Genomic DNA, 23,497 nt, shown 5'->3' with positions numbered 1-23,497 from the left:
CAGGTCACTAGTCATTGTTTGCTGTGTGTGTATGACTCTGTTGATACTTCTTCCAGGACTATGGACCATATATCGCAACTGTCCACATTTTTGTCCGATATTTTTGTCAATTCCTCATAAAATTTACAGTTTCCTTACAAATCTCTGAGGATTGAAGTAATTAAGTAATGACAGACATTTCAGATTCAGTCTTCATATCCTTCAGAAAATGCATGCTAATACAAAACCTATTATGCTAGCAAATTTCTAAGTTTATAAGAGCAATATTTAAAATCTATCCTCATTATTTGGCCTTTGTCCCCCTATTATTTTTGCTTTGTCCAAATTTCTTGCTGTAATAGATTGAAAGGTATGCCGTGGCCACTTGTACTGTTTTAAGGAGGTTTGCTTGGCTGCATTCTCAGAACCTTCCAGGTGATGTAACAAATGAGATTTTAAATTCTCCCTTGGAGAGAGTTTTAATGTTTGGCCTCTCTGTTGCAGAGGTGATCAAAAAGTGTGATTAAAGGGGCAAGGCGATCCAGTGAAATCTCTAAGATTTTTCAGCCCTCCTCTTCCAAATTGCCCAAGGGAATTTCTTTCTACTCATCTAGTTTTGGCAACAACAGAATAAACAGAATTTTAGAAATGGCAAGGGGGTTACAAAAAGAAGTCTCAGACCACCCAAAACCAAGGATAGTCCAACAAGTTTGAATTACTGTTCAAGGGATGTTTTGACCCACTCCCACCCTGGCCTCTTTTCTCTTCCAGAAAGTCTGAATCTCCATTTCTCTCTTTGGCAACAGAATGGTACAGACAAATGTGTTCTGAAAATCACTCATCAGGGTTACTGATGGCAGTGGAAGGAAATATTTCCTTAACAGGGGGTTATTCCTCATCTTGCAGATCAGACTCTTTTGTTTCCACCTGTTCTTCATCACATGATGTTGTAAGTAGTGATAGAGTCAGTTCCTCCCTCCCAGGTGGGGAAGGGGTTTTATTTAAGGATATTCCTAGTGCCAAAAACAAAATAAGATGCTCCGAGTCCAGTTCTGGATCTTTTCTAAACCTGTTTGCAATAGTGACTAAATTCAAAATGATGTCACTTTACAACTTGTTACCTCTTCTTCCTCTTTCAAATTTCCTCGTAACACTAGACTTAGAAGGTGCCTATCACATCCCAATTCATCCATACTTCAGGCATTTCTTAAGGTTTTTTGTGCCTGGATCGTTTTATCAATTCTTTGCCTTACCATTTGGACTATCCACTACAACAAGTGTATCTAGCTTCAGTTGTAGCTCATTGCAGACTACAGGATATCCACATTTTTCCATATTTAGACCACCTACGTATGTTTAGGCGGCCACGGTGGTGCAGCAGTTAGCATTGCCACCTCACAGCAAGAGGTTCTCCGGTTCGATTCTCAGCTGGGGTGCCTTCTGTGCAGAGTCTGCATGTGCTCCCTGTGGTCGTGTGGGTTTCCTCCGGTGCTCCGGCTTCCTCCCACATCACAAAGACATGCTGTAGGTGGATTGGACACTCTAAATTGGCCCTATGTATGAATGTGTGTGCCTTCTGTGGAAGGTTGGGGCACCGGGCTGGCAACTCGACACCGTAAAACTCCACTGCGAATCTTGAGCGGACAGGTGATCTGCTGTGACCACTCCTAACCGGGAAAAGCCGGAAGAAGAAGACCACCTGCTTATGTTTGCAGATTCTTTATTAAAATGTCAGAAACTTCTATTTCTCTCCTGGGTGAGTGATCCCTTGCACAAGCTGGGATTCCAAGAGAACATTCAAAAGTTTTTCTTGACCCCCCCTCACATAGGATTGTGCCCCTTGGATGTCAGCTCGACACCTCAGTTCAGAGAGCTTTTCTTCCACAGGAAAAATATATCTTTATTTAGATCTAATTCTAAGGTTTTGCACACAGAATTTGGTCACTGCAAGGGAATACCTTAGGATATTGGGTCTCATTGCATCTATGATTCTCATGATACTCTTGGCAAAACTCCACATGAGAAAGATGCAGTGATATTTGAAATCTCTTTGGTCCCAGCATCAACACCATTTATCCTTTCAGATCACAGTACTGGTATTTGTCAAAAGAGATTTTTTTTTGGTGGCGACAACAGATATCCTTAAATCCAGGTCTCTTCCCTTCTCCATGCTCCAAAGCGGTCAGTCACCACAGATGTCTCAGACTTTGCTTGGGGAGCTGTTTCAGGAAGGATAAAAGTGCAGGAAATGTCTGGCACCAAGGACAGATGCAATAACATAAATATCAAGGAGATGCTTGCCCTGATCATTGCATTCAGCTCTCTGAACAATCTTTAGTCCCTGGGACCTCTTCAAGCCATGTTAGCTTGGGATATAGCTTCAATGCACAATCTTACTCTACAGGCATCCTACAGTCTGTCAGAACAAAGCTGTGTGGTTGACAAGCTAAGCAGGACCAGGGCAGACCCTCATGAATGAAAATTAGATCAGGGGGACTTCCAAGATTTGATCATTCCTTGGGGAACTCCTCAAGTAGACCTCTTTACATCCTGTCTGAAAAATCAACTGGCAAAATTCTGTTCTAGAACTCCATGCAAGAAGGCCTGGAATAGAGATGCCTTTTCTTTTCTTTGGACAGGAATGTTCCTGTATGCCTTTCCAGTAATATCCAAGGTACTTCTGAAGATTTAAAAGGGATCCCCCAAGATCATTGTGATGACTCCCTTCTGGTCCAGGCAACTGTAGTTATTCCTTCTTTTCAAATGCTAGGGGTAAATACCACAGCTTCCTCACAGAATGGATCTACTCACACAAGAAAAGAGGTGCTTTATACACCCTAACATCAGTCATCTTCAATTGACTGCCTGGATGATAGGATCTTAATTCTTTTTAGACACCTATTTTCTGAGGATGCACAGCTGGAATTAATGGAGACAAGAAAGCCTGCTACTAGAAAATCACATATTAGCAAATTACAAAGGTTTTAATTGGTGCCAAGAACATAAGCAGCACCCATTCAGGGCTAGCTGTTTTCTGGTTTTACAATATTTGTGTGAGCTACTATTCTGTGGCCTTTCTTATTTCTTTATCAAGGTTCATTTATCAGCCATTTCAGCATATCTGCCCATGGATCCTTCTCTTTCAAGGCAGTCTCATGTCAAAATGTTCTTGAAATGGGTTTTGCATAAGAGGCCTCCACGCAAACTGGTGGCTTCTCCTTGGGAACTTAGTTTTGTGTTACAGAAGCTAACACTTGCTCCATTTTAACAAATCCATTGACTCTGGTAACATTACATCAGTACTTCTACTAGATCTGTTAAAGGCTTTTGACACTGCATCACACACAAAACTTCTTCAATAACTCTCCAATACTGGCTGCTCCCCACCCTGCCAACAATGGTTCAATAGCTATCTATCAAACCGTCAACAATGCGTCAAATGGCAAAACAGTCAATCCCAGTACCAAACTGGGATGCCGCAAGTTTCCATCCTTGGTCCTTTACACTTCTGTATTATTACCAACAACTTATTGTTTCCCTCCTAAGTGCCATCATCTAATACGCAGACGATACTACCATAATCTCTTCCTCAAATAACATGCAGCACCTCCAACTAATAATACAAGAAACCTTTAGCTCAATTGAAGCCTGGCTAAGAGAATCACAATTACTCCTTAATCCCCAAAAAAACAAAACTTCTACTCTTCTCAACAAAACCCCTCTCAGATGACTTTAAAATACTCTCCCAGCATAACACAGAAAATGAAATAGTATCCTGTGCTAGGCTTCTAGGCATTACCATAGACAATAAACTCACATTTGAAAACCATACTTTTAATGTCATAAAGAAAACACACTACAAACTAGGAATTCTATATAGAGAGAAACATTTCCTGGATAGCTCCACCAAAAAAACCCTCGCCAATGCTTACTTGCTCCCCTCCCTCTTATACAGTGTCTCCATATTCACCAATCTGCACTTATCTGTAAAAAATAAGCTCCAGTCCTGCTACTACAAGATTGCCAAATTTGCCACAGGCAACTCCTACCACTCACATCACTGCCAAGCCCTGAAACAGCTAAACTGGCCTGATTTCCCACAACACCTTGACCTCCTTCAACTGTCTGTAGCTCATAAAATTATCTACAACCCAGATAGCTGCCTTGCTCTTAAATCCATACTAAAATCCTGTATCCCCACAAGAACCCTCTGCTCCAAAAATAAACAACACATAACCGTCCACATACCTAACAAAAGAGCTGGGCAGTGCCTATACTCACATGCAGTTTCAAAACAGTGGAACACCCTTCCTACTACCATAAATAGCACTGAGAGTCTTAACAAATTTAAGTCCACCTTAAAAAACTATCTACTCAGTATTCATGACTGCCCCTGCACCTACCCAAAGAGGTAATAATCTATCCCCATTGCTTTGAACATTCATCCATCCTATCAACATAATAAATCCTCTCCAAACCTGTATGATACATAAACCTCCCAAACCTAATTATAATATTTTTATACAATGACTTCTCAATGAATTCTCAGACCCTAACTTCATTGGTATAGTGACTTCTTATATATTTATCTATATAAAATCTGTTATCTGCATATTGACTATGTTTTTACCTACTACTACATATAATGCGTTAGCAATCAAGGATACTGTAAATGACGTGTGCCTACTGTGTAACTCCCCTGTTTAATAGCTATTTTAGTTACTCTATGTTTGTAGCTTTTAGAATCTGTATGTACTTGCAAGAATTTAATGTCTCATATATAATGTTTGATGGAGCTTATCTTCCCAGGCCTCTGCTGAAAATGGGTTCCTCACCCAGTTCGACTTTCCCAGTCAACAGATGTCAATAAATAAAATAAATTGAATGAGCTAAAACAGTTTTACTGATTGCTCTGGTCTCTGCAAGAAGAGTATCTGAGTTACAAACTTTTATGTGAGTCAACCCTATCTCATTGTCCATAGGGACAAGGTTTCTTTCAGAAATAATCCTACTTTTATGCAAAAAAAGGCATCCAAGTTTACTTTAAACCAGTCTAGCCATCTCCCTATTTTCTTTCCTGAACCTAAAAACGAGGGAGAAAGGATACTCCATACCTTGGATGTCCACAGACGAGTCAAGTACTATCTTGACAGAAATAAATCTTTCAGATCTTCAGATCAGTTGTTCATTTCTTGTGAAGGTAAGAAGACAGGACAACCTGTATCAAAACAGACTATTTTCAAATGGTTGTTTAATGCTATTACTTTTTGTTATAATCAATTCCAGGCAGGGTAAAGGCACACTGTACCAGGGCCTTGGCTTCATCTATAGCTTTTTGGAAAGGGTTGAATTCTAGAAATATTCTAGAAGCTGCTACTTGGTCATCTGTACATACTTCTACACAGCACTGTAAGCTTTATACCTATTCTAGGTCTAGATCAAGCTTTGCTAGGCTCATTCTCGGGGAGGGGGGGTTCTGGATCCTTCTCCTTCCTCCTTCTAAATATAGTTTGCTATGGTAATCTACCCATATAGCTAAGGCTACTGCAGCAGTGATCAATATGAAGAATGTAGTGCAGTTATTTAAGCTGAACTTACCATTACAGTAGATGTTAGAATGATCATTGCTGCAGAAGCTGCTCCCTGCCTCCATCCCTCTTGTTTTTGGTGTGTTTTTTATGCCAGGGTGTGGACATTTATTTTTTGTTATTCTTAGTATTGTCCTTTCAGGGCTTAGCCCCCTTTTCTGTGCTGGCAGAGGAGCTTTGAAGGACTTTACACCCATACTTTTCTTTAGTCAGCTCAGCTCGAGCTGCTTGACAGTTTAGGTGTGTGGAAAGTATCCTGAAGCTTTGAAAGCTGGCCGACTGTTATGTCTTTCAGGATATAGCCCATATAGATAAGGCTATTGCAGCAGTGATCATTTGAACATCTACTTTTATAGTAAGTTCAACTTACACAATTGTACTTTCCCTGTCTTTCTGATACTGATTCATAGTCAGAAAAGCAGGGACTGGAAGAGGATTGTTTTTCTTCAGAGAATTATCCTTACTCCAGAAGCGTCACCTTTTTTGGAAACAATGGCTAAAATTAAAGAACTGTTTCAGTGGGAACAGAATGAAATTCCAATCTGCCGACAGAAATAGTATGCTTTAAAAGCAATTGGCTTTTCCTGCACCTACAGCTGCTCCTCCTGTTTTTGGATTAGAAGATGCTTTTAAACAGCCTGCAAGTATACCTGACAGTCAGTATCCTTTCCCTAAAAATGTCTGACAAGTTTCTATACTTTATATATAATATATATATATATATATATATATATATATATATATATATATATATATATATATATATATATATGTATGTATATATGGATCTCATTTACATTGCCGAATTTATACATTACCGAACCACTAAACACCGACACCAAAGCATTGAAAAACCACACCACCGATAGTACACAAACCCAAAATGCACAACACTGAAATAACAACAACTAAACCAAAACACAAAAGTAACACATTCTCTAACCTACTGTGCCCCCCACACCCCATGTACATTATATATACGAACTCTGAGATCGCACTACAGTGAGGAAAAGGGTATATTCTCCAGTCTTCACTGTACCGCAATCTGAAATTAGAATATTGGAGCGCTGTCCAAATGACTTGACACGTTACAAATATATTATCCCAACACAAAGAAAACATTACCTGTCCTACACTAAAATCCATTGTAAACAGTATCAGCAATGCCGTCATGCACCCCTTATGCTGTACAAGCGGTACATTGTACCGGAGGATCCAGTAACTCTCCAAACCTCAACCTTCAGGTAATATTCTTCAATAATATGAACTTTGGCAAATTACAACTTCAGACAAATGAAATTTCAGTGTTCTAAGCCCAAGTCAGATCCTGCAGTTATTTACTTAAATCCACCTGCTTTCAGAAATATTGTGAATGTAAACTCTGTCACTTTTGACAATGATGGGAAAGACTTTGATAGCTTTGGGAAGAGTTTATTCTTCTCCTACATTCATTTTCAGAATTTTAAACTGCAAGGCTGGTATATCCTAATTTTACTGGCTTCTTTTGAAAACATGAAGAAATTTACTGTTAATCATCCTTCTTCACAGGTTAAAGCATCTCTGAACTCAATAGTTACTGCTTCTTATGTAAACAAATAGTCATTGAAGTGCCTAGCAGTTCTGTTCCGTCTGGATCAGTCATGTGGAGGTTTGCTTGTTTATATTCACAGAATTTACCAAAATATGTTAAGACTTAGATTTTAAATACTCCCCTCAAGAAAGAGGTATTGTTTGCTCTTTCTGCTTGTGAGGGCCATGAAAGATTTGGTTAATGAAGGGGTTACCCCGATTTCTTAATCTTTTTTATCTAAGTTAACCAATAACTTTCTTTCCAATCTAGGACCTTTTTTTCAGAAAACAAAACAGTTTCAGCAAGGAACAAACAAAGAGTTTTAAAAAGCAGTGGCAAGGAGGCTACAAAAATAATGGAGGGGAAGCTTCCCTGAGCCGAGGACAGTCCAAAATGTCAGAATGACTATTTGCCCCTTCAAGCCCCCCCCCCCCCCCCACACACACACACACTGATAATGCCTTAAATCTATCCAAGAGGCTAGGCTGACATTGTCCTCAGTAGCATCAGCTAATATCAGGCAAGTGGGTTCTGAAAATAATTCAGGAAGTATACAAATGGCAATGGTAGCCTCTCTATGCTTTTCAGGGGATTCCTCTTCATCCTGCAAACCGAACATCAACATTTCTTTCAGTTCTGGAACAAATTTTGCCTTTTGGGGTCATAGAAATAGTACCTCAAGACCACTCAGGGAAAAGCTTTTATTCAAGCACCCTTCTTGTGCCAAAGAAGGAATTAAATGGGAGACCAGTCCTAGGCCTCTCTTTTCTCACTTCTTGTGTCAAAGTCCCAAAGTTCAAACTGCTGTCCCTCCAATCCCTGTTACCCCTCGTGCCTCCTCTCAGTTATTTGGTAACTTTAAACTTAAAATGTGCTTATTGTCACATAAGATTTTCTGTATCTGGCCTATATTTTCAGTCCTCTGTCTTCATCCTTGGGTTTGTGTACTTTATCAAGTGTATTTACAGACTGTCTGGCTCCAGTGACTGTTCATTGCAGACTGCTGTCTTTTCATATCTGTACAATTGCTGCGTATTTGCAGACATTTTTCTAAATATCGAGAGTCCCTGACGTGGGTTAAGGAACTCCTTTTCAGTCTGGAGTTCCAGGTGAATGTACAAACGTCAAATCTCTTTCCTTCACAGAGGACAGTTTTTCTAGAATGTTTTCAAGATACATTCCTGTAAAGGTATTTTTTATCTTCAGCATGAATTAGAACTTCATAGAAAAGTTCCAGATTTTTTTCAACTAGTCTCTGGCATCAGTCAGGGAATATCTCAGGATTTTGGGTTTCAAAGCCTCTGATTATTGTGATTCCCTTGGCAAGACTTCACATGAGCAGAATTCAGATCAGTCTGGCCCTGCGATCAGCACCTATCTTTTCAGAATCCAGTTCTGGAATTTGTACAAACTGAGTTACTTTGGTGGGTAGACACCAGTTATCTCTTAACACGGGTCTCCCTTTTCCCTTCCTGCCCCTCCTACTCATTCTGCCACAACAGATGTTCCAGACTGCTCAGGGAGCTGTAAACAAAGGAGAGACAGTTTGGGCTCTGTGGGACAAGCACAACAAACACAAGCATATAAATGTCAAAGAGATGATGGCTGTAGTAGATGCCTTAAAAGCAATAAATCATCTTGGGTCCTCAGGACCTCTGAAAGCAATCACAGACAACACCACAGTGATGTGGTACATAAACAAACTGGGGTGAACCATATCTTACCCCTTTTGCATACATGCCATGATAACTCATTTTGACCCTCCAGGCTTCCTACATTCAGTCAGAGCAAAACATTATTGCAGATAAGCTGGGCAAGACCAGGGCAGATTCTCAGGAATGGAAGCTGCACTCAAGGGACTTTCTAGGAATTGATCCAACTGTGGGGAACTCCCCAAATCACACTGTTTCTCTCCACTCAAAACAGGCGTTTAAAGAAACTCTTTTCCAGGAATTATAGCAAGCAGGCCTGGATTATAGATGCTTTTTCAATCCCATGGGTGTTAATGTTCCCGTATGTTTTTCTACCCTTTCCACTGATATCCAGGGTTCATCTAATGATCCGCGAAGACTTCCCAGAGGTTAATTGTAGTGACTCCCTTTTGACCCAGGCAACAGTGGCTCTCTTTTCTCTTGAAAATGACCAAGGGCAATTACTACAGGCTTCCCCACAGTGTGGACGTAATCACACAAAACAGGTTTTTGAAGCATCTTTCAAATGACAGCCTGGATGACAGAATGTTAATACCATGTAGGCAACTTTGTTGAAGATGTGCAGCAGGTACTGAAAAGGGGTAAGAAACTTGATAACCGAAAATCACATGTGAGTAAGTGGAAAATATTAAGTAGAACCCTTTTAAAACCTGGATGCCCCTGGTTCTAGACTGTTTGTGTGCGTTAGTGTTCTCTAGCCTTTCATACCCTTTTATCAATCTTCATCTTTTGGTAGTCTTCTCTTGTCTGCCCTCAGATTATCCCATTCTGCTTTGCCTCAAGTACAACAGTTTTTGAAAGGAGTTTTGCGTAGTCATCTGCCTAGAAAACAGTTGGCTCCTCCTTGGGATCTTAACTTGATAAACCTGACACTTTTTCCATTTGACCCAGCTCATTACACTGATTTGAAGTTCTTAACTTGTAAAACAGTGTTACCCATAACAGTGATGTCTGCAAGAATTGTATCTGAGTTATAAAACTCGTATGGTTAGTCAGCCCAATCTCATTTTCACAGGGATACAGTGTCTTTGAAAACAAATCCTTCATTTATGCCTAAAGTGCTTTCAGTGTTTATTATGACTCAGTCTGTTAATCTCCCTGTTTTCTTTACAGAACCTAAAAACAAGGGAGAAAAAAACTGCACACTCTGGATGTTCACAGGCAGCTTAAATACTACTTGAATAGTACAAAATCTTTCAGGAAGGCCAATCAGCTTATCTCCTCTGAAGGTAAGGAAAATGGGCAAGCATTGTCAGAGCAGACAATTTCAAAATGGCCGTCTCATAAATGGTTGTTTCTTGCTACTTCTTTTTATTACTCTCACCATAACAAGTCACTTCTAGGCAGGATCAGAGCCCTCCCTGCCAGGGCTTTGGCTTTTTCTGTGGCTTTTTGGAAAACGGTGGACTAGTTCCGTTCAGTTTCTTTATTCATACCCTTAGGTATATTTCGTTTGCAGTATAGAGTTAACATTGGTCACAATACATGCATTAAAACATAAAACACACAAATACATTTCAAGACAACACTTTTTAAAAACAAGGAGTTTAGAGTCTATATTGCAGATCTCCAATATTTTATTGAACATCCTTACTAACTTAAAGTGCCATCATTATGTCATTATACAGACGTTTTCAAACAGACAAAAAGCTGGAATTCTAACATGCTACTATTGCAGATTGTTCTTTAAGCAGAACACATTTTCTTGTAAATTTTATAAATAGCTACTGGAATAAAACTATTCTTATATCGTTTTGTTTTACACATTGGGAACAAATACCTTCTACTAGATGAAAGAAGTCAAAATTCAGCATATAATGGATGTGACATATCCTGCAAAATTGAACCAGTTATTTTTGAGTCTTCTAAAATATAGAGATGTAGGGTTCCTAGAAGTATCCTAGAGGCAGCAACTTGGCCCACTGTACATACCTTTTCAAGACATTACACACTGGATTCCTTCTTCAGGTGCAGAACATGTTTTGCTAGAAATTACTGTTTATCCTTTCCTGCAACTATTCTCACTTTCTCTTCTAATGCCTTCATACTTCTCTATATACTGATATGCTGCTATCCCAGTAGCATAAGCCATCTCAGTCAATATACCTACATCTTATCCATGAAGCTCTGCTAAGCAGAATTCCATTTTCCATCCATGTTTTGACATTGTAAACTGCTTCTTGAACTAAATGTTGCAGAATATTCTCATATGTATATTTATGTGTGTGTGTGTGTGTGTGTGTGTGTATGTATGTATGTATGTATATATTAACATATCCTTGTCTCTGTAAATATGTTTTGTTCATTTCTTATGTGACAATTCTATTCACCCAGGTTGTGCCTGCAAATGGTCCATTGAGATCAGTGCACTACCCTAGCATGTAAATATAAATAAATAAAAGTGTGCAGGGTCCCTGGATTCTCAACCTTCTTCCACCTCCCTTTCTTTCTGAGCTCTGGTAATGTACCATACAGCTTAGGCCATTAGTGATTAAATGATGAACATGGTAGAAATAAACTTAACATAACTGCAGATGTTTGAATAGATCACTTTTGCAATAGGGAGACCCTCCCTCTCTCCATTTCCATTTTATATATATATATATATATATATATATATATATATATATATATATGGATCTACTTCAGTAGATTGAACATCCAGATAACCAAAATGCTAACTGTTGAGACGAGAAGACCCCAAGTTTAGAAAGATGAAATTACACCATATTGAAACTGTGAAGCTGCCAGACCAGCTAGCTGGAATTTTGTAAATAATTCTATGTTATTTGTAAATAGTAATATGGTTTGTATGCTTGTCTTACAAATGTATATGTATCTATATGTTATGTTAAGCTGTATGTTATGTGCTGAGCTTTAAGAATGTAACCACAGTGTACCCTACTGGAAAATAACAGAAATGTATATGAACTATGAGCCTATGCAAATGTATGTTTTGATGGTAAGAAGCTGAAACATACAGAGTTAACTTGCAAAACTCTAAGAAAATAAGTTGAAATTGTTTACGACTGTGGTATCTCTCAGTTTCAGCTAGGAGACAGAATGTCTACAGCTAGAGTTTCTTCCTATTGTCTTAAGACAGAAATAATTACTAGGTTTAAAATGTAAAAGCGTTACTTGTTTTATGACTAAGTTTTATGCAAGCTTCTAAGAGAGAAGTGTCAGTTTCTAAAAAATAAGTATTTTTCATAGAGACATGTTAATTTTTTTGGTATCTGTTTAGCCTGGGAACTAGAGGCAAGTGTCAAATAGTGATGTCATCTAGCTAACCCAGCAGTAATGTGTGTTATTAATTTAAGAACTATCTCAGAGAGAAAGTCTGTACATTTTGTATCTTGTCTTGAATCTGAACACATCCATCTTCAGCACTTCTCATCTGTATTTGCCTTGCTCTATAAGACTTAGATGATAGTATCTCTCTTAGAGATAGATAGGAAAATAGTAAGATCAGTCTAGATGTTTTCTGTATTTATGTGAGACTGTTCTGCAATGTTGTTTTGAAATATTACTTGTGATTCTGAACTCTGCTGTCATTGTGTTGAGTTATTAAGTATTGTCTTGTTCTTTTATTGTTTATTATTAAATATATTTAAACCGTTTAATTGTGGCTGGTTTTGTTTAGAGATATTTAAGCTCTTAGTGTACTTGCATGTGTATCTGGTGATAGTGTATAGACCACTCTTAAACAGCCTTAAAAGTTGTGGTCACACTCCATTTGGATAACAGGAACAATATAGAGTGGAATTGGTCATCCTTTGTAAGGACCTTATAGTAGCTAAGTAGTGGTTGGTGGCTGTGTTTTCTACCTTATAGTCTGGGCAGAAGGGGGCATAGCTAGTGTACCTGTGCCAGCCTTCCCCAGGAGTGTGTGTGTATATTTGTATATAAATCAAATCTCAAAGTGTGTGTGTGTGTGTGTGTGTGTGTGTGTGTGTGTGTGTGTGTGTGTGTGTGTGTGTGTGTGTGTGTGTGTGTGTGTGTGAGTGTGAGCTACTTGGGCAGGGACATGAAGCACTGGTTGGACAGAGAGCATGCTGGAGATTTTGGCTTGACCACTTGGATGAGATTTTAACCCTGTAGCTGTGCAAGTGGGGAGTCTTATTGGGGATTTGGAGAAAGATGGAGAAACCAGACCCAGACAGAATGTAATCTCTGTGTGCTCTTAAGGGAAATTGTACTTTGCTGTGTGTACTTGTCATCCTTACAATGTGCACGTCCCTCACTGGTCCTTGATTACTGGGCCAGTGTAAGGGCATCACAGAAACTTGCAAGAACAAAGTACCTACTGCACATGACTGAGAACACTTGGACTTTCTGAATGGAGATTGCAGAGCACAGAGAACAACAGCATCTCCATTTAAACACTTGATTAAAATGAAAATATACTGTTTTCAGCATCTGTAACAAGTTCGCATTGCAGTAAGGATTGAAAATTTACACTTTTCTCCACTGTAGTGTAATCTATGAGTTGGTATAAATAATTAGCAGGGGATGTGGGGAAGGCTTGCACCCCCCTGCAAAAATATTGAAAACGGTATATTTTAATTTTAATCAAGTGTTTAAATGGAGCAGCTGTTCTCTTTGCTCTATGACCTCCATTCAGAAAGTCCAAGTGTTCTCGGACATGTGCAGTAGGTACTTCGTTCATACAAGTTTCGATATGGTGTAATTTCGTTATTCTAAATTTATGGTCTTCTCGTCTCGACAGTTAACTTTTCAGTTATCTGGACATTTGATTATTGAAGCAGATCCATATATAGTTATGTCTGAAAACATTGAAAGCACATTTGACTGAAAAGTTTTTCGACAGTGAAAAATACTGAAATCCCAAAATATTGAAAACACATTTGACTGCTCATATGACTGAATTCTCATTTTTATTTTATAATATTTTTTAAACAGAAGTGTGAAGGAAAATGAATGCTTGACTGAAAATATTATAATAGTTGGTGTGTATGTGTGAGTGTTTTGGGTTATGTTTAGGGTTAATTAGGTAAGGGGATAGATTTGCTGTTTTGCATGTTTAGTGTTGTGTATGTTCTGTATCCTTTTGTCTTGCATTCATAGGTTCAGAGGTTGGTACTAGGCTATCATCCCTAGGTCCTATACAAGCCTAGCCATAACAATTCCCTGGATATTTCTTCCCACACTATTTACTTCCCTGGACCCCTGTCTAGCAGGGCAACTGACGTGGTGCTATTAGGGCAAGGGTTTTTAGTAAAGTAGTGTGTAAGGTTAGTAATTACAGGTGTGGGGGTAGCCACATTCTTTGATTTCCTGTCCTTGCATATTTAAACTGGTGCATGTGAAATAATTCCTGCTTTAAAACCTCAGCTTGGCCAGCTAAGAACTTGGTTATATTCAACTGGACGTATAAGAGAATTTAAGTACCTTTATCTGCACTTTTTTTTTTTAAAAAATACAGTATTTAATTTGATTTAAACTGTGTATGAAGGAGTGTTGAAGGAATATTTAACTGAAGTTATTCTGCTCTTCAGTTTCTTAGTGGCATTGAAACTGCCCGCCCCTCAGCCTGCCTTGAATCAAACACATAAACACACAAAGACATACTCGGAGGCTCTGAGTAAAAATTTACCTAAACAGCAGAGGCCTCCAAAGCAGACACCCAAACAACTGCTACCTCAAGACACCCCACAAGCAACACATAAACCACAAAAGCAGTGTGCAAAGCAGTCACAGCCCTTAAGGCCAAATACAACACCAAACATACTTGTCATAGGTGACTCCATAGTCAGACACACTGACGTCCCACTCACCAGGCTGAACAAGGAGAGGGTCACAGTAAGCTGCCTATCGGGCTAGAATCCGCCACATAACACAAGCACTCGGGTCACTCCACGGCAAGTACAAATATGACACAGTCATTGTCCATGATGGTGTGAACGACCTGAGACGTACCTCCCTGGACTACATGAAAAGAGACATAGAGGAGCTCTCTGATTATGTAGCCCAGGCAGGTATGACCCTAACCCTGAGCAGTATCCTTCCTTCACCAAGAATGATGCCACAATATAGAGACAAGATGATCAGCTTTAACAATTGACTTAATGTCTGGTGTCATTCAAAGGGGATCCAGTGTCTGTCTGCCTGGGATGACATGCTTGACAAGCCACGCTGCTTCGCAAGGGATGGCTTGCACCTGTCACCCTGGGATTCCGGATATTGGCTAAGGCTCTTGCCACCCCCATAGTGCCTTTTTTGGCAAGGCTCAAATTCTAAACCTACCACCCTAGAAAACAAAAATGGGAAGAAACTGAGGGTAATGCTGCTCAATGCCAGAAGTCTAAATCTCAAAATGCACGCACTCGAGGCCCTTCTCAGTATGGAGAACATCGATGTCTGTGCTGTAACTGAAACCTGGTTCAAGGCTCCTGAGAGCACCCGGCACTATTAGGTTTTACCTCATATCATGCGTTCCGGCCCCAAAACCCGGACCACACCACAAAAGGAGGGGTGTATCCATATTCATAAAGGATACCCACACCTCCAGGTTGGTGGCAACGCCTAAGCTCGGAAACCATCCAGGTGCAACTAACCATAGGCAAAACTGCTCTACAAATTGTAGCATGCTACAGGCCACCCTCTCAAACTCAGGAACCCCACACAGCCTTCCTGAAGACACTGGAGGGTATAAATGTATCTCCAAACACCATCATATTGGGTGACTTCAACTACCCGAATATAGACTGGGAACATTACTCAAGCCCTAACTTTCTAGCCCAACGGTTCCTGGAGTTCATAAATTCAAATGCCATGGAACAGCTAGTCACTGTTCCCACGAGAGGAGAAAATATACTAGATCTCATTGTCACAAACATGGGGACAAAATGCTCCACACTGGAAGTATATCCCTCATTGGTGAGATCTGATCATAAACTAATCTCACTGGAAATCCACATCCCGCCCCCACCCCAAACTAAAAAGACCATAGTGAAGAACTTCTCTAAAGCAAACTTCACACTACTCAAGACTGGTGTGGTATCCTTCAAGGTCCCTGAGCCAGTGGAAAGCACAACCCAAGCAGCGGAAGCCCTTACAAATGCCTTCTATGAACACCTCCAGGACTGCATGGATCAGGCAATCCCAAATAAAACCAAGACTCTTTCCACAAAGGGCAAACGTCCAGTCTGGTGGACCCCAGCCATTAACAAACTTTACAATAAGAGGAGAAAGCTATTACATGATAGAACAAAATCCATAAAAGGGAAGTCACCCCTGATCATTATTAGTAAAAAAATACGAGCACTCATAAAATCAACTAAGGCCAATTTTGAGAGAAAAATTGCCATGGATTCAAAGGACAATCATAAGGCCTTTTTCAGCTATGTTAGGAACCTGGGTGGAAACTCCCAGATATGCTCAGAATTAGTCCAAAATGATACAAAAATCACTGAACCCACAGACATTGCCAACATGCTGGCAGACAGGTTCAGTGCAAACTTCACGCCCCTCTCCCCCCCTAAAGGAGAGATAACTATCCCAGCCGAGTGTAGCCTCCCAGACATCTCAAATGCGCAGGTGAAAGCTGCTCTCTCTAAAGCTAAAAACACAGCATCAATGGGACCGGATGGTGTCCCCGGCTGTGTGCTACACGAGCTAAATGAGGAATTAAACCCGCACATAAGGCAGCTGTTTAATCTCAGCCTTACCACAGGATACGTGCCCAAGGAGTGGCGTACGGCAACTGTGGTCCCACTCCACAAAGGCGGCACCTCTACGGACCCTGGTAATTACCGCCCCATAAGCTTAACAAGTCTAGTCTGCAAAGCTATGGAGAGGATCATAATGTTGCTCATAAACAAAGATATAGGGGACTTGCAGACATTGGACCCGACCCAGTTTGGCTTTGTCAAGGGAAGATCATGCCTTTTGAACTTGGTCGACTTCTTCAAAACAGTCACCAAGGCCATTGATGAGGGAAAGGCAGTCCATATAGCCTACCTTGACCTTGCAAAGGCTTTCGACACAATACCCCACTCGGGTATTGTAGAAAAACTTACCAGCTTAAATGTAAACCCATATGTCACAAGATGGGTTGCAAACTGGCTTAAGGACAGAACCCACAGGGTTAGAGTTGCTGGCACTGTGTCAGACTCCAAGCCGGTCACAAGTGGTGTCCCACAGGGCTCGGTCCTTGGCCCCCTATTGTTTGGCATCTACTTCTCAGAAGTACAGGCCAACATGGGAGGACTTTGGCTGACAAAGTTTGCAGACGACTGCAAACTGGGCCATAGTGGAAAGTGCATCGGACACGGATATCCTTCAGAAGGGACTCACGGAAACAGATAGCTGGTGCCAGAGCCATGGCCTGAAGTTAAACGCCAAAAATGTATAGTCATACCCTTCGGGAAAAACAAGGTAACCCCAAGCTACCATATAGGTGGCAATCCACTAAGCACAGAAGAGGTTATCAGGGACCTGGGGACCCAGGTTGACAGTGGCCTTTCTTTTGACACTCACGTTGCTAAAGTGGTTAGAAAGACCTTCTACATTGCCCACCTGATCATGAAGGGATTCACATCCAGATCTAGTGAGGTCATTGTTCCCCTGTACTCTTCACTTATCAGACCAATGATCGAGTACAATGCCCCATTCGGGATGTAGCTAACCCGACATCTGCAGCAATTGGAGAGATCCCAAAAGTTCCTCACCAAAAGGATAAAGGGACTCCAAAATCTGTCATATGCTGCCAGATTGAAGAAACTCCAGCTCTATTCAGTCGCATACCGTCTGCTCAGAGGTGACATGTGCCTGACATACAAGGCCATGTCCAACCCGGAATTAATGGACATGCTCCACCTCAAAAAATCCAAATCCACCAAAACCACTAGAGCAAGCAACTTAAACCTTAGCACGGATATAAATAGGACGTGCTGGAGGGATAGATTTATCACTCAGAGACTCCCTATGCTGTGGAATAAAATCCCGGTCCATGTGAGGCAGAGCACCTCACTGACTCTGTTCAAGAGAAATCTAGACCTGTGGATGGGAGATCGTAGGTTTACCCCGGGAATCATCTCTGTGTCACTGCTGGACAGAGGCACAACAAACTAATGGGCACAGTATTTTTTCATATAAGGGGTGGCGTAAGCCACAAAAATTTGGGCTAGGCTTATAAATGCCTTAGGGCAGATAGCCTAGTATAAACCTATGAACCTATGAACCTAAGGAGCAGGGATAGAATTATGGTTAGGGTTAGCACTCATGAGTAAGGTGGTGAGAGGGCAACCCCCACCTTACTTATGGGTGCTAACCATAACTCTGCCCCAACCCCAGACATTATGTTACTAAAAATCCCTTCCATAATAGTGCCATTAGAAAGATGAAACTTAATCTTGGTTTTCGTAGCAGGGGTGTATGGTATAGAATATTTTTTAGCTGGATGGACTTATTAGATATTTTGTAATTTGATATTATGTGTTTTTCGTATTTTGTGTGATACTTCCTGATGTAAACATAATGTGTGTGTGTGTGTGTGTGTGTGTGTGTGTGTGTGTGTGTGTATGTATGTGTGTGTATAAATATATATATATATATATATATATATATATATATATATATAAGACAGATACACACACACACACACACACACACACGCACACGCACACGCACATATATATATATATATATATATATATATATATATATATATGGATTCACTTTATAATCTCGAAATACTGAAATCTCAAATTTCAGTATCTTGAGACTATAAAGCCGAACATTCACAATATCAAAACCCCAAAAGCGTGAAATTCAAAATTGCGACTTTTAAATACACCCTTCATCACACAAACAAACATACATACACCTTCCTCCCCACACTACAACAAACCAACAAAACACACACAAACATAACAACTCAAATACTCACACCTACCCTACATATAAGCAGGCTGTGCCCCCCACACCCCCGCTACTTATATGTACTAACTCCGAGGTCACACTAAAAAGACAAAGACACTAAACCCACCACTACATACTCTATATTCCTCTTGCACAAACACACACCACATATGTACAAACACCACCACTCTCAACACTTACACATACACACTCTTACCTACCTACCCTAACCTCACATACACTCAAATCCCTACCCAAAACCCTTAAAAAACAGCACTTACCTGAATCTCCACATATACCCACACAATGGCAGGCAAACCATATCCCACAGCACACCGTACCTTACAAAAACAGCAAATCCCACATACCGTGTCACCATAACTAGGAATTTGACACTTCGAATTTGATCAAGTGCATATTCACTCAACTGCACTTTTGGCATTTTCATCTCAAGATACTGAAATTCAAGATAGCAAAGTGCTTATATATCTGTATACATATCTGTATACCTGTATCTAGCTATCAGATATCTCTATACCTGTCTCTATCTATTTATCTATCTATCTATTTGTATACAGACACATATATATATATATATATATATATATATATATACATATAGATACACAGATAGCAAGATAGATATGTGCATATTTTTCCTGTTTTCCTAGCATTATCTCTTTCTTGGTGCTCTTGTCTCCCTTCTTTAGGCAAGAAAGATATGAAGCTTTGGCACTGTAGCCATTAATTTTATGCAGCTCTCCATGAGCCTCACAACAGTTCAAGCATGTGGAAGGTGCCTGAAGCTTTGCATACTAGCCATTGATCATATCCTGGGCAGGATATAACCCAAACATTGATCTGTTCAAAATCTACTGTTATGCAAGATTCCATACTTTACTGTACTTTCCCTGTCATTTCCATAAGCTTAGGGCATGATCTTGAACCTTCTCACCCTTTACCCGGATGAAATATCTAGAGTTGTGGGTATAGATTGGGAAGAAGGGCCTATCATTCTTCAAACATCAAATGGTGTGATCATTCTTTATCATTTTTTTGTTATGAAGTGACAAATAAAACAAGACTTTTAATGGAGCTGGCACAGTAAACTGCAAATTAAGTTGCTCTATCAGCTGCCTTTTTGAAAGCATGTTCTTGCTGTATTCCTTTATGAACTATAATATGGATATCTGTCCAAGCACTGTAAGATGGATGTCCATTCAAGAGGATGAACTAGGCTGGACAGGGTAAATCCAGTAGGTATATATTTCCATAAATATCTACAGTAGTAAGGACTGCACAGTGTTGAAATTCTTTCAAAGTGCTATAATGTTTCAGGATTCCTCTTCAAATGAATACAGTTGTATGAATTGTCTTCACAACAAATCTTCAACATAGGCAAAAGATAAAAATCTTGCGGTAGTATAAATGCAAGTACAGTTTTCATCTTTATTGTTCCCTTGTTCTAGCCTACCTAAAATAATCTTGTATCTAGTATCTGTGTGCTTGCAGTGTTACAACTGACTGGCATTGTATTTTATTATCTGGAATTATTTTTATATTGCAACTGAATATGACATGAAGTAAAATTAGCCGGTGATGTGTGCCAGCTAACAACAGTGGTGTACCAGTGTGAGATGCACACAACCTCAGTGAGGAGGAAAATTCAGTTGGATGATGACAAATTCTAGTAAGGAAGAAAGCCAGAGATGTTGTTGGTGTTCTTTATCAAACATCTGGTTTTGTGGTTATTATATCACACAACAATCTTTTGCTGCATTACTGCTACTCTGCTCAGCTGCAGATCATTTAGTAATTACCTAAGTGCAGAAATAAATAAATGTAAAAGGAACAAGACCAAAATATATGCTTGCAGGAACCAGCACTACAGCCTAATCATGTCCCGTGTACAACTTAAATAGAAGTTATTCGAGTAGGAATGTAAAAGTTCTTTCAGAGTATATGTGTATTTGTGTACATGTATATATAACTATATGGTTGTGCGTCGTTGTCTGTATGTCTGTACAGATGTCTGTACAGATGTCTGTTGTCTGTGTGTTAGTGTTGCTAGCTATTAGTTCCTTTGGCAAAGGCAAGCACTCACTATAAGCACTATAATCAAAATTAATACAGTGGTAGCTTTGTCTTTGTCTTGTTGGAGATATCTTCAGTTTACTGTAGTACTAGATCCGCTGAAGACTCCTTTCCATATTGTTATCGAAGATGACAAAATACCTGTGAGTACGAGACCAGGCATTTACATTCTTCTTCATCAAAGACAAACAGCACATGTGATACCCCTGAAATAATTGTTTACATTTGGTTTAAAGAAACAGAATTCTAATCACAAGTTTGAGTTCTTTTTTGTTTTTCCCCTTTTGTTAATGCAATTTAACTCCTTGGTTTTATCCTAGAAAATGTTTACGGCACTTGACAGCTCAGTTAACAAAAGTTGAATATGGTATGTTTATTCAACAGGTTACAGTCCTAACATTGTTTATAGTTACCTGAACTAGAAATGAATGTTTAGCATGTTTACTAACTCAATGAAACCTAAATCAAATGACTACAATTATGAACAGGTACAATGCTTGTAGTCATTCATTTGATAGTTATTGTTTTTATATAAAATGACAATGGCATTCAAAGTTACTCTAGGGTTTAGAAGTCATTATGCCGAATTATTTGTTTTAGCCTACTTTATACAGTACTTACTTTAATACATTTCAGTAAGAACATCTAACATTGAATGATGAGATTGTCATTAGAACAGTCTCAAACTGAATGATGAGATTGTCATTGTAACAGTCTAACACTGAATAACAGTACTGTTTGTGTGATCTCTGTTGTAGATCCAAGCATGGTGGCGTGGATTAATGGTACGTAAAGGACTTGGGTGTTTTGCACGACTTCAAGCAGAGCTGAGAAAAGCAAGAAAGGAGAAACAGGAAAAAGGGAAAAAAGGATCAGCCAAAGGAAAGAAGGGGAAGGGCAGTGGCAAAGGACAACGGCCTTCAGCTGGAAAAAGCAAGAAGAAATAATTAAAACATTAAAATTAGAAATTTGTCCTCTTTATTCTATGGACAGGTCACATTAACTTTTAATGAACTGTTACGTGGGCATATACTTGCTTCTGTGCATTATAATAAGGTTAGCCAAACAAAATGAGGGAACTAAAACATAAGATTATTGTTTAGATCAAAAAAAATATATAAAAAATGCAGACTGGTCTCCATTCCAGTGTCCGTGTACCATGTTTTTTTTTTTTTGTCTTTTTTTTTCACAAAGGCACATGCATACATATAAATGCACATGCACACGCTCACAAAATTAAAGCTTTGTACATGCTAATGCATATTCATATTCATCTGTACTTTATTTCAGCATATAGTAAGGGGCAATGAAATACAAGTACACCATGAAACAAAATATGGAAAGTAAAACAAAAACTGGCAAACATGGGTGCAATTCTTCTGCCAAAACATGATCAGTTGAATCCTAGAAAACCAGTAATCCATGACATATCGCAAAGAACTATCGTGTAAGAACAGCACGAGTTAAGAGCTCCCTCAGAAAAAGTAAAAAAGCAAAAACAAAGTTTATTCTAAGTCAATGTAGTCTATGTTTAACTCTTTCAGTGTTGGTAAATGCAACACTGGCAGCAGGGTGATGGAAAGTAAGTCCAATACTGCATTTATCGTGTAAAGCAAATGTCAGGGATAAAAAAAAATGTGACAACCTGGTGGTGTTGCTTTTATCTTATTTATTTGCTGTCAGACTAGGCTTAGGACCAGATTTTGGGATGGAGTGGTGGAAAATGATCATTAAAGAGTGAACTCAGTGTTTTAGATTACAGCGGGTTAGCGTTATAGTTTTGAGGCACAGATTGCACAGATGGACACAGGGAAATGAGACACCATCAGAAATAAATTAAAACAATTTTATTATAAAGTGCCTACACGCTAATCTAGTTATAGTATTTTAGTAGCTTTGATGTTTTATTAGCTATTTTATTATGTAATACCCTAAAGCAAATCTCAAGGAAGACAAGAACTCATTTTATTCTTACATTTCAGTGGCAAGGCTTACTACTGCAAAGCTTTTGTCTGTCATATTAATACGGTTAGGTAAAAAGCTTTATTATTTCTTGGATGTATGCAAAATGTCCTGAACAGAGAGTGTGTATATGTAATAGAATGCTGATCTTTTATACAGTAAACTCTTGGTTAACGAGCACCAGTGGGGATTGGCAGATGCCGGATAACTGTAGTTTCTGGTTGCTTGAGAGTTACTATTAAAAATAGGCCTGACTAATACTATACTATTAGGGAATTTATTCCTATCTTCTTTTTTAAAACTCTAAAACTCTAAAAATGTAAGGTATGTTTCTGCAGAGGGGAAACAGAAAGTGCAGCACATGAAAATTGTACTGTATTTCTTTAATTTTTTTTTTCTGGTTGCTTGAGTTCCCGTTAACTGTAAGTTTACTGTACCTTTATATCTGCTGGTTTATTTTGACACTGCACTGTTAAGCTGATTTTTACAAATCCACTTTTTGCCAGAACCAAAACATTTTGAGTACAAATTTCCATCTAGTACATAACTTTACATTTTTATACATATACATACTTACTACTGGGAAGAAAAACAGTCTTTAGACATGCACAGAAAATTTTAAGGCTAAGTTTTTTAGTCTTATCTCACAACTGGCCTTAGTATATTTTTAATATTTTTTTCCATGCACTATGACGATCAATGCCAGC

General features: G+C 39.2%; 1 protein-coding gene across 1 annotated transcript in view; it reads left to right on the top strand.

Moving 5' to 3' along the window:
- LRRIQ4 (leucine rich repeats and IQ motif containing 4) overlaps window positions 1-22,042 on the top strand; it is a 382,762-nt gene extending 360,720 nt beyond the window's left edge. The window contains exon 5 of the mRNA XM_044070079.1: window positions 21,587-22,042. Coding sequence (XP_043926014.1) covers window positions 21,587-21,775 — 189 coding nt within the window. The 3' untranslated portion in view covers window positions 21,776-22,042. The remainder of the gene's footprint in view (window positions 1-21,586) is intronic.
- The last annotated feature ends 1,455 nt before the right edge of the window (window positions 22,043-23,497 follow it).

The sequence above is a fragment of the Protopterus annectens genome, chromosome 4.part1 (genome assembly GCF_019279795.1).
Source record: "Protopterus annectens isolate FY-2018-M chromosome 4.part1, PAN1.0, whole genome shotgun sequence".
In the NCBI taxonomy this organism is placed as follows: Eukaryota; Metazoa; Chordata; order Ceratodontiformes; family Protopteridae; genus Protopterus; species Protopterus annectens.
This window is presented reverse-complemented; position numbering and strand designations above follow the sequence as displayed.